At 38.7% G+C, this 14,547-nt stretch overlaps 1 protein-coding gene across 1 annotated transcript in view; it reads left to right on the forward strand.

The window, feature by feature from the left end:
- ARHGEF38 (Rho guanine nucleotide exchange factor 38) overlaps nt 1-14,547 on the forward strand; it is a 137,372-nt gene that overhangs the window by 31,484 nt on the left and 91,341 nt on the right. The window contains exon 2 of the mRNA XM_030819182.1: nt 8,147-8,334. Within this exon, the coding sequence (XP_030675042.1) occupies nt 8,147-8,334 (188 nt within the window). The remainder of the gene's footprint in view (nt 1-8,146; nt 8,335-14,547) is intronic.

Raw genomic sequence — 14,547 nt, forward strand, 5'->3', positions numbered from 1 at the left:
ACTTTACCTACATTCCACATGTTTTAATTTGTAATATTTTCCTTATCCTTGTAACAGATATCTTCTATTTACTTTAGTCATTTCTTCTGTGACCCATCAGTTATTTTGTAGGTTTTGTTTTTGTTTTAATTTCAAAACAAATGAGTCCTAACATTTTATTTTTGTTATTTATTTCTACCTTAATTTCATGGTAGTTGTGGTTCTCAATTTACTAATTCTTTGAAATGTTATAACTTAATTTATGATGTATTTCATAAAGTGTCCTTAAAAATAATATGTAATCTCTAATTATTGGGGTAAATATTTTCTGTCCTAACAGTCTATCAGTTACTGAGAGTTATGTTTAAAATATCACTATTAAGACTGATTTGTCAAATTCTACTTTCAACTCTTTCACTTTTTGCTTCACATGTTTTGAAATTAGGTTATTCAGTACATACAGAATTAGAATTTTCATATCTTCCTAATGAATGGAACACTTTATCACTATATAGTGCCCACTTTTATTTTTGCCTTGAAGTCTATTTTATCTGTGTAAAATAGCTATATCCCACCCTTCCTTTAATTAGTATTTGCTCAGTATATATTTTTGTACTTTCATCTTCTTGTGTGCTTATGTTCTCAACTGACCTCATGGCATATAGTTGTTGTTTTTTGAATACAATTTGATAATATGGTCATTTGAGTTATTATGATTACACATAGATTTGGATCGACTGCCTTGTATTTGTTTTTCTCTTTCGGTTTTCTCCTTTCTTTATTTGAACTGCTTTCTTTCCTCTACTGGTTTTGATATTTTACATGCTATTTTATTATTTTAATGGTTGGGTTTGAAATTTTAACATACATCCTTAATTTAAAAACATCTAAAGTTCATTAATGACTTTAGCTTTTCTGCAATATCACAAAAATGTTTAAACATTTAAAATACTTACAAGTCTCCACAATCTCTCCCAACCTGTCCCGTCCACCAAATCCCTTATCCTCTCCCCAGCGTTCTCCTACCTGGCCACACATTGGTCTGCTTCCTGATCCTTAAATAGGCCATGCACATGCTCACCTTATGGTTTTCCACTGACCAATTCATCTGCTAAAAACCACCTCCCCCAAATATCTGCATGACTCTCTCACCTTTCAACTCAATTTCAGGCCTTTCCTGTCATCTTATTTAAAATTGCACACATTTTAAGCTCTTCCTAGCAGCTCTCACAGCATTATTTTTCTCTGTATCACTTATCACTTTTTAGTATACTAAATAACTTGTTTAAATTATTTATGTTCTTCTTCCCCAACTGGAAGTTAAGTTCCATAAGGAAAGGAATTCGTTTGTTGATTTTTTTTTTAAATTGCTGTATCCCAAGAACCTAAGATGATTTTGGGCTCACAGTAAGCCCTTAGTATTTACTTGTTAAGCATTCAATAATTTCAGATCTCAAATCCATATGAGAGCCAGTTAGTGTCCTTGAATCGTTAAGGGATGCTATTTTTTTTTCTATTGATCACCACCAAGGCTGAGACAAATCATTTTATTGATGTCTCTTTCTTTGGAGTATTATTTTTACTTAGTATGTTTCCTTTTCTGATACTTTAGCTGGATATGTTTCCTGAGTACGTTCCCTTTTGCCACTCTTGATTTAAAAATTGCCCCCAAATTAAATATTTTTATCTATTTATGGTTCATTTCATGAAAAACAAATGGGAGAATAGATATTGTGCAGGCAACAGCAGTGTCTGACAAAATTTTGCTGTTGTTACAAAAAAAATCTCCACTGTATACTGTTATAGTTGCAAAAGCAAGTTGCAGAAGAATATGTATATGAGCTTGTTACTGTTAAAAAATAAACAAAAAACTGAACTTCTGTAAATACGTGTATTCGTATGTGCATGGAGATATTTTGAGAAGGCTATACGCTAAACTAGAATACAACCAATCATACAGTAAAAATAATATTACAATTAATGAATAGGGATTGCATCTAATAATACAACATTTACAAGATATCCACTATAATACCAGGCACTGTTACAAGTGTTTTACAGACATTAACTAATTTAATCTTCAAAATCACTTTATAAGGCTTTACTAACGTTATCCTTAACTTACAGATGAGAAAACTGATACAGGAAGAGCTAAGTAACTTGTCTGAGGTAATGGATCTAATAAATGGTAGTGATGGAGTTTGAACCCAGGCAGTCTGGCTCCCAAGGCTATGCACCTAAACCCCTACTATATCTACCTCTCTCTCTCTCTCTCTGTCTGCATCTATATCTATCTATCTATAGCTATAGCTATTTCTATCTCTATATATAATCTATCTAGATAGATATCACAAGTATGTATTATTTTATAATTTACAAAGAAAGAAAGAAATTACCTCTCCTTAAATCCACCCCAAAATGGCAGTAGTAGTAGCAAAAACAAGAAGAAAGGAAAAAGAGGATAGGATAAATTCTAAGCAGAATCTGCCTATTAGTGAAGATTGTCTTCAGTCCTCCCCCAACACCCCTTTGCCTTGGGTGCTGTTGCACTTCGCTAAGAGATCAAGGTTCTCCCCATGCATATACCCAAGCCAGATAAACTGCTCAGGATTCTAAACCGCAGCTTTGTTCTGACTTTCCTCTGAAAGCAGCATCCCTATTTTTTTTCCTCTTCCTCTTCCAACTGAACTAGCTGTCTACCCACTTTAGAGTCATGCATTTTTCTTGACAAATTGGTAACCACAGAATAATGGGATAATTGTTTGCTCTAGATGGTGGAAAAGTTTGAGACTGCAGAGAAAGTAACCCTATTGTTCCCATTCCCACAGAAATAGTTAACATTTGTATTGTTTTAAAGATCTCATCCAGCTTCCACATGGAGCTGCTCATTTAATTCAATCTTCATGATCACACTGTGGTGGTTTTCATGCATAGTTTACAGGTAAGGAAACCAAGGCTCTGTGAGGATAACTATTAGTTATTAGTCTACTGTGTTCTCACGGCTGAGTGGCAGAGCTGATCACAAGTCAGATTATCCTTTTCCCAAACTGCAACAGCCTCTTTTTATATAAACTTCCTTGGCCAGGAATCTCCACATATATTATTAATGAATTTTGTGGCTAGAATAGTAAAAATTCACATTACCGCTGGAAAAATAAAGCTTGAGTGTGAAAGAAATACAGAGTGAAGTCAATTACATGGTACTGCTTTAATATACAGCTGCGTATTTCTGTTATAGCAATCTGAATAACCTTTTAACCTTAGTTTCACCTTGGCTTTGACATTGCATTTCATTATATACAAACTATTGGAAAACATTTATTCCTAAGACTATTTTTCCTTCTTTCCTAAATAGCCCCTGTTGCTTTTTTTTTTTTTTTTTTTTTTTGAGACAGAGTTTCTCTCTGTCACCCAGGCTGAAGTGCAATGGCGCAATCTCGGCTCACTGCAATCTCTGCCTCGTGGGTTCAAGCAATTCTCCTGCCTCAGCCTCCCAAGTGGCTGGGATTACAGGCATGTGCCACCACACCCGGCTAATGTTGTATTTTAGTAGAGATGGCATTTCTCCATGTTGGTCAGGCTGGTATGAAACTCCTGACCTCAGGTGATCCGCCCGCCTCGGCCTCCCAAAGTGTTGGGATTATAGATGTGAGCCACCCTGCCAGGCCTCCTCTGTTGCTTCATCCAGAAATAAAAGGCTATAGCTGACTGCTGATTTGGGTGATATGTGTTGGCAATATTGTTGAGTTACAAATACTTTTATATATAAAAGTTAAGTACAACTAAAAGATAAAATGTTTAACTGTAGAGAAAGATCTTACAAAAACAGAATGTGTCCACAACGCATTGCAGAGTTTGTTGGTTTAAGAAATGCAAACATAGAAAGTGTTTAGAAACCTGACCATAAAATGATGCAAGTGAAGTTTTTGTTCCTACAATAAACTTGAGTCAAAAGACCAGACAAAGATATCTCATAAGGTTGCTCAACTGTAAATTCCCTGAGAGATTTTTATACCTGAGGGAGAAGTTGAGTATTTTCACTGACACTTTATTTCACCTATCTTGCCCCCACAAATTTGTTCTCAACAAGTTGTTGAGCAGTATTGGAAAATCTAAGCAGTTTTTAATTGACAAAATCTGATGTGGTACATTTTAAAGTGCAGCAACTGAAACGTCTGTGAAGCAGGTTAAGTTAACATCGTGATTGAGTCCTGGAATTTAGAACTAAAAGGAACCCAAATGCACGTTTTAGGGATATTCCTTTGACGACGATCAGAAAAACTTCCTTCTCCTTGCTAGGATCCCAAATAATTCAAGTTTAATTTTATAAGGCATAAAAAGTTTAGAACCTGGAAAAGCAAATGTCAGAGCAGTTTTTCATCAGAATAATTTTTATTTTCAAAGAATATATTTTAAGTGATAATTGAGCAGTGTCCATACTGGTTTTGTGTCCAGAATTGGTGGGTTCTTGGTCTCACTGACTTCAAGAATGAAGCCATGGACGCTCGTGGTGAGTGTTACAGCTCTTAAGGTGGCGCGTCTGGAGTTTGTTCCTTCTGATGTTCGGATGTGTTCGGAGTTTCTTCCTTCTGGTGGGTTCGTGGTCTTGCTGGCTCAGGAGTGAAGCTGCAGACCTTCGCGGTGCGTGTTACAGCTCTTAATGCAGCGTGTCTGGAGTTGTTCGTTCCTCCTGGTGGGCTTTTGGTCTCACTAGCTCAGCAGTGAAGCTGCAGACCTTCCCGGTGAGTGTTACAGCTCATAAAAGCAGTGTGGACCGAAAGAATGAGCAGTAGCAAGAGTTATTGCAAAGAGCAAAAAAAACAAAGCTTCCACACTGTGGAAGGGGACCAGAGCGGGTTGCCACTGCGGGCTTGGGCAGCCTGCTTTTATTCTCTTATCTGGCCCCACCCACGTCCTGCTGATTGGTAGAGCCGAGGGGTCTGTTTTGACAAGGCTCTGATTGGTGCATTTACCATTCCTGAGCTAGACATAAAGGTTCTCCACGTCCCCACTGAGAGGTGACAGCGTGCTAGCAGTCCTCACAGCCTTCACTTGTTCTCGGAGCCTCCTCTGCCTGGGCTCCCACTTTGGCGGCACTTGAGGAGCCCTTTAACCCACCGCTGCACTGTGGTGAGCCCCTTCCTGGGCTGGTCAAGGCCGGAGCCGGCTCCCTCAGCTTGCCGGGAGGTGTGGAGGGAGAGGCGTGAGCCGGAACCGGGGCTGCGCGCGGTGCTTGTGGGCCAGCTGGCGTTCCAGGTGGGTGTGGGCTTGGCGGGCCCCGCACTCGGAGCAGCCGGTCGGCCCTGCCGGCCGGGGGCAATGAGGGACTTAGCACCCGGGCCAGCGGCTGCAGAGGGTGTACTGGGTCCCCCAGTAATGCCAGCCTACCGGCGCTGTGCTCAATTTCTCCCCAGGCTTTAGCTGCCTTCCCGCGGGGCAGACCTTGGGACTGCAACCCGCCATGCCTGAGCCTCCCACCCCCTCCATGGGCTCCTGTGTGGCCGGAGCCTCCCCGACGAGCGCCACCCGCTGCTCCACGGCGCCCAGTCCCATCAACCACCCAAGGGCTGAGGAGTGCGAGCGAGCGCAGGGCGCGGGACTGGCAGGCAGCTCCACCTGCAGCCCAGGTGCGGGATCCACTGGGTGAAGCCAGCTGGGCTCCTGAGTCTGGTGGAGACGTGGAGAATCTTTATGTCTAGCTCAGGGACTGTAAATACACCAATCAGCACCCTGTGTCTAGCTCAGGGTTTGTGAATGCACCAATCGACTCTGTATCTAGCTGCTCTGGTGGGGCCTTGGAGAACCTTTATGTCTAGCTCAAGGATTGTAAATACACCAATCGGCATTCTGTATCTAGCTCAAGGTTTGTAAATGTCATAATACATCAAAATATTATGTTGTAAATCTTGAATATATACATTTTTAAAAAGAAAAGGCCACAATGCAGCCTCCTCACTGCAGCTACCCTCATAAGGTGTCCTGTCTTCCTCTTTCATATCCAAAGTAATTCATTGTAATGACACCTGATTGTAACTTGCTTTTTCAAATTTGGGGCACTGAGAGGAAGGCTGCGTCTACTTTCCAATACAAATATTACAAATTAGGCTGGTGCAGTGGCTCACACTTGTAATCCCAGTGCTTCAGGAAGCCCAGGTGGGAGGATTGCTTGAGCCCAGGAGTTTGAGGCTGCAGTGAGCTGCAATTGTACCACTGCATTCCAGCCTGGGTGACAAAGTGAGAACCTGTTTCTGAAAACAAAAAACAAAAAAACAAATTAGCAAGCACCCCCAAATTCTCATAATATAGATCAAGATTTGAGGGCTACAGGATATCTCATGCATTCATTCTCTCTCCTTGAATAGATTATCTGTTCTTATATAGCTCATGTGGATTATTATTATTATTATTATTATTATTATTATTATTTTGAGACAGAGTCTCATTCTCTCGCCCAGGCTGGAGTTCAGTGGCATGATCTCGGCTCACTGCAAGCTCCGTCTCCTGGGTTCATGACATTCTCCTGCCTCAGCCTCCAAAGTGGCTGGGACTACAGGAGCCCACCACCACGCCCAGCTCATTTTTTGTATTTTTAGTAGAGACGAGGTTTCACTGTGTTAGCCAGGATGGTCTCGATCTGCTGACCTTGTGATCCGCCTGCCTCGGCCTCCCAAAGGGCTGGGATTACAGGCGTGAGCCACTGCGCCCGGCCTCATGCAGATTATTTCTTTAGCACTAAATAGCCCAAATCTCATAAAACCATATGGTTTTGGATGCTATTTGTCAAAACTTCCTGCTTTCCTGATGAAGGAAGGATTGGTAGGAGGCAAATTATTCCGAAACATACTCACCTGCGGGTCTGGATTGTCCAAAGATCAACCCAGTATAGCTTCCAAACTGATGTTGGAATTACTCTCCACAGATGTTTGAATATTGAGCCTCTCTGCCTGAAATGCTGAAGTTAGTGGGCCAGAGAGAGAGCTCATTGCTTTTTAAAGTGTCTGTTCACATTCCTGGGGCAGTCTCTTGACATCACACCATTAACTCCTCTGCTATATTGTTTCTCCAGTTGTCTTAGCTTTGTTCCCGGAGTCAGCCAAGAAAACACTCTTTATTTTCACCTTCACACATTGTGACCTGTAAATTTATTTTTTACTGTATAGACTTTATAGGCCCTTTTGTAAAGTTCCACATTCTCAGGGAGTGGTGTCAACATTGAAGATGTCTCATATACCAGTTACTAGAATCATGTTAACTTTAAATGAAATATAATTACTTCTGCAACTGCAGAGACACACACTCTTACATACACAGACTCACACGCTGCCCTGATGTTTATCGCCACTTTGATTTCATGGTCTGTGGTCTGGTTTGTGGCTTCCAAAATTTTACATTGCTGTGGGGAGCTCGTCCTTGAAGATATTTAGCTTTCTTACTTGAATACTTCATATAAACTTTCGCTATGTGTGAGGCTTCCCATTTATCTCATTATCTCCCCAGTACTGTGACTTTTTAAATTAAAACTTTCTGTTTGACAGTTCAAGAATTTTGAAATAACAAGATATGCTTGGTATAAAAGATGAACCATGAAAAATTTCAGTTGAAATTTATTTAATCCACCACTTCTTCACTCCTCATGGATTCTGATAGTGAAATGAAAAGAAAAACTCCAATCATGCAATTGTTTTCCATTTCATTGAGATTTGGATATTACCCACTGAGAATGAGAGGTAATTGTTTTTAATAACAGTGACAAACAAGATTCATTTTCATCTACTAATTAAAGGCATTTCATTTACGAATTAAAATTCTTCCCTTGATTTAAAAGCAAATGTGAACGGAAATTCTGAACTGTTTTTTTTTCTATACATTTGACCTCCAGGCTGAATACTGGCTTTATAGGCTAAGCTACTAGCAATGGGATATTTTAAAGAAGCCACGATAATTGAGTATCATTTAACTCACTTGTTAGAAGAAGTTCGCTCCCACTTTTCCTCTTGCTCATGTTTTGTAGGGGAATGTCCATATATCACTTCCTAAGAAAACATCATGAGGATACCTTCAGCCTTTTTCCTTGTTAACAAAGTCCTGCGAAGGTGTTGTTTGTTTGTAATGAAGGAAAAAGAAACCTCAGCAGAATGCCTCACCTGTATATGTTTTCATTTAACAGAAAAGATGACTCCACAGAGTGAGTGTACTGTAGCTGAGACCTTAACCCCAGAGGAAGAGCATCAAATGAAGAGGATGATGGCAAAGCGGGAAAAGATCATTAAGGAGCTGATACAGACGGAAAAGGATTATCTCAATGATCTAGAGCTGTGTCTTAGGGAAGTGGTTCAGCCCCTGAGAAATAAAAAGGTAAATGCATATTTGAGATTTTAATTTTTTCAATTTTTTTCTCTCCCATATCCTAAATAGGATCACCAGCATTATGAAATTGAAGCACTCAGGTGTATCAGTGGGATGATGTGCCTTTCTCCCCAAAGCAGCACTGTTCTCAGCTCTGGGGTTACAGTTTAGTACAAAACAAAGTCCTGCCCTTGTGGAGTTCACTTTCTAGTGCAGAAAAGGAGGAGTCAGACAATACACAATAAATAAATAAGCAAACAAAATTAAGATATGTTATATGGTGTGAAGTATGGCTGAGAAAACTAAAGCAGGGAAAAGGAATGAAATAAGGGGACAAGGCCAGGCGCTGTGGCTCACACCTGTAACCCAGCACTTTGGGAGGCCTAGGTGGGTGGATCACCTGAGGTTCAGAGTTCAAGACCAGCCTGGCCAACATGGTGAAACCTCATCTCTACAAAATTACAAAATACAAAAAATTAACTGGGCGTGGTGGCACATGCCTGTAATCCCAGCTACTTGGGAAGCTGAGGCAGGAGAATTGCTTGAACCCAGGAGATGGAGGTTGCAATGAGCCGAAATCGCACCATTGCACTGCAGCCTGGGCAACAGAGTGAGACGCTGTCTCAAAAAAGGAAAGAAAGAAAGAAAGAGAGAGAGAGAAAAGAAAGAAACAAAGAAAGAGAAATAAATAAATAAATAAATAAATAAATATGGGGACAAAGGGGTGGTTGTTCTATTTCAAATAGAGTGGCAAATGAAGACTTTTCCAGCGGAGGACATTGAGCGGAGAACTGAAGGAGGTAACAGAATGGTCTAGGCAAAGTGGAATACAAGGGCAAAGACTCTAAGGAGTGATAACTTATCGTCAGGGTTGTAAATACACAATTCAAACAATATAGAAAAACAGAAGCTGAAAAGTGAAAATGATCAGAAATTCCACAGTCAAAGAAAATTACCATTAACATGATCAGACATATCACCTCAGACATCGATTTGAACACTTACATATACATACACAAGCACATATATTTTTGCATAAATGTGATCAGAACTACAAATAATATCTTGTAACATACTTGTTTCATCAAGAAACCTGTTATATGTATCTTTTTATGAGTACTAATATTTTTCAATATCTGTCTACTATTACAGTGGCTGAGATGTTTTGGGTGTTTGTTTCCTTATATCCTGAGAATAAATTCCTAGAAATTGAACTGTTAGGTCAAAGGGTATGCATATTTAAGATTTGGAATAAAACGGACAACTGCCAAACAGAAAGTCAATATGATTTTAATATTCATTCCTATTAATAATGATTCAGAGAGCATTTTCTCTGCATCCTCTTTAATGCTGAGACTTGTTGATTTCATAAATGTTCTTTTGATTCCTTCTGATAAATATCTTCTCATATATTCATTGGCCTTTTCTGTTATTCATATCCATGTTTTTGCTCTTTTAAAAAATGATGGTTTAATATTTTTCTTATTTTATAAAAACTTTCTGTATATTAGAGTTATTCTTTTTCCATCCCACATGTTGCAAATAATTTTTCTAGTAAGTCTTTTGGTTTCTAACCTTGTTTAAGATGTATGTTTATTTTGTTTTTGCCATGTTTAGTCAAATATATCCAACTTTATTGATTCTGAGACATATTTTAATGTTACCCATGATTATAAAAGCATTGCTAGCCTGTTGTGCCCCCAACTATTTATAACATTCAGGAACAGATTTTATATTTCTTAACACAGTATTCTTCTCAGATTTTTTTTTTTTTTGAGACAGAGTCTTGCTCTGTCACCCAGGCTGGAGTGCAGTGGCTCTGTCTCTGCTCACTGCAAGCTCCGCCTCCCGGGTTCACGCCATTCTCCTGCCTCAGCCTCCTGAGTAGCTGGGACTACAGGCACCCGCCACCACACCCAGCTAATTTTTCTGTATTTTTAGTAGAGACGGGGTTTCACTGTGTTAGCCAGGGTGGTCTCGATCTCCTGACCTTGTGATCCGCCCGCCTTGGCTTCCCAAAGTGCTGGGATTACAGGCATGAGCCACTGCACCCGGCCTCAGAAATATTTTTTAAAAAACCATCTGGCCTACAAATTAGGGAAAACCAGTATAGGTCAAGGCACTTCTGATACAAAAATTGTTTTTTGATTTAAGACAATGTATAAAGAGGAGTAGCAAAGAAGGCATGGAAGCCTTTTCTTACACAGGAAGTCATCTTCAGTTTGACTGCCTCATGACTTTTATTTAGTACTTACTATATGTCAGATCTTGCTCCAAGCACTTTATTAGCATTCTCATTTAATCCTCCACAGTTCCCACGCCAGAATTACCAGACACTTTCTGAAAACCTGGAAATTTCTTATTCATGATGTAAGAGTAGAAGTAATATTGATGGTCATGATAAAAATTTGCTCTTTAGTGTCATTGCTAAGTATATAAATGTTTTCTGCTGTGTTTTATTGCATTTTATTAACATATAAACCAGATGTATTTGATATAACTGCTATTCTGGCAGATATCAATGGTTACTAGCATGTTCATTTACATACTTATTAAAAAGTTGATTTTAAATGCACATGGCATCAGACTCTGTCACTATCTACCTTTCCTTATGGTACAGTCCTACCTGTCAACTCTTATTCTTTGAAAAATTTGGAACCTAGCCCACTGTATCTATGTATTCTCACTCTCTCTCTCTCCTCCTTAATTCTGACATCTTTTTTAGGTAATTTCAATATTCATGCAAATAACCCATGCAACATTCAGGCCTCTCAGTTCTTTCACTTTTTCATATCCAACAATCTTTCCTCAATCCCATTCAGCCACTCACACCAGGGTCATAACCTAGAACTTATCATTACCAACAATTTCATCCCCTCAAAATCAGAATTTCAAGCTTACTATTCTCTGATGCCCAAGCCTACTCCCACTGGTACGATTTCTGACAACCTTCTGATGGCACCGAGACCTCCAAGCTATGGATACCCTTTGACCTAACAGTTCAATTTCTAGGAATTTATTCTAAGGATATAAGGAAACAAACACCCAAAACATCTCAGCCACTGTAATAGTAGACAGATATTGAAAAATATTAGTACTCATAAAAAGATACATATAACAGATTTCTTGATGAAACACGTATGTTACAAGATATTATTTGTAGTTTTGATCACATTTATGTAAAAATATATGTACTTGTGTATGTATATGTAAGTGTTCAAATAGATGTCTGAGGGGATATGTCTGATCGTGTTAATGGCAATTTTCTTTGACTGTGGAATTTCTGATCATTTTCACTTTCTAGCTTCTGTTTTTCTATATTGTTTGAATTGTGTATTTATAACCCTAACGATGAGTTATCACTCCTTAGAGTCTTTGCCCTTGTATTCCACTTTGCCTAGACCATTCTGTTACCTGCTTCAGTTCTCTGCTCAATGTCCTCCACTGGAAAAGTCTTCATTTCACTCTTCATCGGGCCCAAAGATGCTTTAATTTCTATGGGTCCTTCATTATAATTGCTCCTTGCACATGACTTCAATTCCTTTTTCTCTCTTTCTTTCCATTTACTTCCCTGCAACAACTTACTCGGGTGAAGTTCAATTTTTCATCTACTTCACACCTTTACCTGTGCAGCAGAATTAATCTCTTATAAAATTCATGACCACTTTCTACTGGGGCCCGCAGTAATATTTCTGAGGAGATTCTCTCACATCCTTTTCCTCACATGTCAAACACTCCTTTTTCTTCTCTCGGCTTATGCCCTTTTCCATCATTTCACAGAAAAACCAAAAACAATAAGATATGCACACTCCCAACACCAAATCTACCAACTTACTGCATCTCTACCTGTATAAGTTGGCTTCCTCCTATTACCAGAAGCAGTGGTTCCCGCTTCTAATGAAGGATGACCTCTCTCTGCTAGTGCAGTGGATTCTATCCCCTCAGACTTAAGGGTTTTACTCCGATTTGTGTCCTTTCTCTCTCCTGAATAATTAGTTTAACCTCCTTATTGAATCATTCATAGCACTATTATCTACTATCTTAAAAACCAAAATCAAACACAAACAAACCAAAAAAATCATTTTCCTCGATCCTAAAGGAGTCATCTATATTCACTGTCTATTTTAAAATTAAATATAAAATATTTACTAGATATAAGAGCACTTGTAACTAAAACATGTTTCAAAATAAGCACAATTTATCAAAAATCTGTCCCTGTGATTGGCTAATGATCAATACAAAAAACAGTAAAAAACACGCCCAGTTGCAGTGGCTCATACCTGTAATCCCAGCACTTTGGAAAGATCAGCACAACCAGGAGGATTGCTTGAGGCCAGGAGTTCGAGACGAGCCTGGGCAGCATAGGGAGACCTCATCCCTATTAAAAAAAAATAGCCAAGGGTAGTGGCTTGCTTCTGTAGTCCAGGCTACTCAGGAGGCTGAGGTGGGAGGATCACTTGAGCCCAGGAGATTGAGGCTGCAGTGAGCCATGATCACGCCACTGTACTGCAGCCTGGGAGACAGAGCAAGACCCTGTCTCCAGAAGAAACAAACAAACAGACAAAAACACCAAATATGCAAGAAAAGTCTTTCTTTGAATTCTTAGTCCACATTTGTATCAAATGGACTAAGTTTATTCTGTATGAAAATGTTGCCAATTTAAATAATCTGCTACATTGGTGAGTCAAACTAGCCCCACTAAAATGAATGTCATTGCTGAGCTGTATTCTTATATATTTTCTCCAATTCTTGTTTGCGCTTTTACTTTTTGTTACTTTACTTGTTTTTGGCTTCCTATGAAACTCTTATAAGCAGTTCTCAGAATTGGTGTCTTAGACCATGCCAAGTAAAACTTTTCCATTATGGTAACATTTATGGTCACTTATTTGGCACATTTGGCTTTTGCTTTCAATACCGTGAATTACAATTCTCAAAATTCTAACTCACATTTTCTAGGTTGTTTTATTTGAATTGTTTATAGGTTGTTGATTTTTCACACTTTGACCTTGTTTTTTTTTTATTATTGTACTTTAGGTTTTAGGGTACATATGCACAATGTGCAGGTTTGTTACATATGTATCCATTTATTTAGGTATCTTTCAATGCTGTCTGCTCTCTGCCTTCCTCATTGTGGGCTTTAATTTCATTCTAATAGTTCTTTCCACTAAGGTAATAGCAATTCTCTTAAGGTTCTCCGAATTCTCATGTCACATCTGCCTTTTTCCCACTTCTCAAAACTTTTAACCTTTGATTAAGTAAATGAATGTTCGGGTACTCATATGACTCTTGTAAGCGTTTATATGAGTGCTGAGGTAGTTATTTGACACCACCAGTTCATTCAGTTCACCACCTTTTCAATGTTCATTAGTTCTTTCCTGTTCTCACTTCCCTTCTTGACATTTAACTACCAGTGTCTTTGAGCACAAACCACCTGTCATCACTGTCAAAATTTGTAAATTAACACATACAGTTTTCAGATAACTATAGCAACAATCCGTAAACCATGCTTAGCTAAACCTGGGGCAACATAAATATTTTACAACTACAGGTTAAGCTAGGAGAGAATTTGGGTATCATTGTATTCATCATCTTTTCTCTATACAAAATCAAACTCAGACCACTCCCAGTAAAAACAAAACAAAACAAGTCATTTTATGTAAGTGAAAATTGGATGAAGGAAGTTGAAAACTGAGGAAAGTACTGGAAGTACCTGGCTTACCTGAGTGACCTTGTATGAATGAATCAGTGTGCAAATGAGTGATTAGACCTAGCCTTTGACTGACAACTGTTCTGTGACAATCGTGCTGTAAACTTTAATCTTAACTTCAAGGCTTTTCTATGTCAGACCTTTACCGAACTGATAATATATCAAACTCAACAGTTACACATCTTCTTTAATAGCAGCATTGTGAGAGGTTTTGCAAAGAAGGCAAACGTTATTCACAGCAGTTAGTGTTGAAACATTTAGTGGGAAAACAGGTTCTAGTTATTTATTATCCAAACAGGGCAGTGAGAGTTACTCTATGTTTTTGGCTATAAGTCAAAATAAATCAAACTAGAGTAGACTAATCTAACAATGGAAAGGACAAAAAGTGATTGAAAGGAATAGCTGGAGGAATTTGAGTACTGTACTTATTTTTATTTTTCTTTGTTTTTTAATTATTTTCAGTTGCTAAAATTCACATAGTGCAAATCTACCAAAGATCTCAAGGGGGCTATAGA

The sequence above is a fragment of the Nomascus leucogenys genome, chromosome 9 (genome assembly GCF_006542625.1).
Source record: "Nomascus leucogenys isolate Asia chromosome 9, Asia_NLE_v1, whole genome shotgun sequence".
Lineage (NCBI taxonomy): Eukaryota > Metazoa > Chordata > Mammalia > Primates > Hylobatidae > Nomascus > Nomascus leucogenys.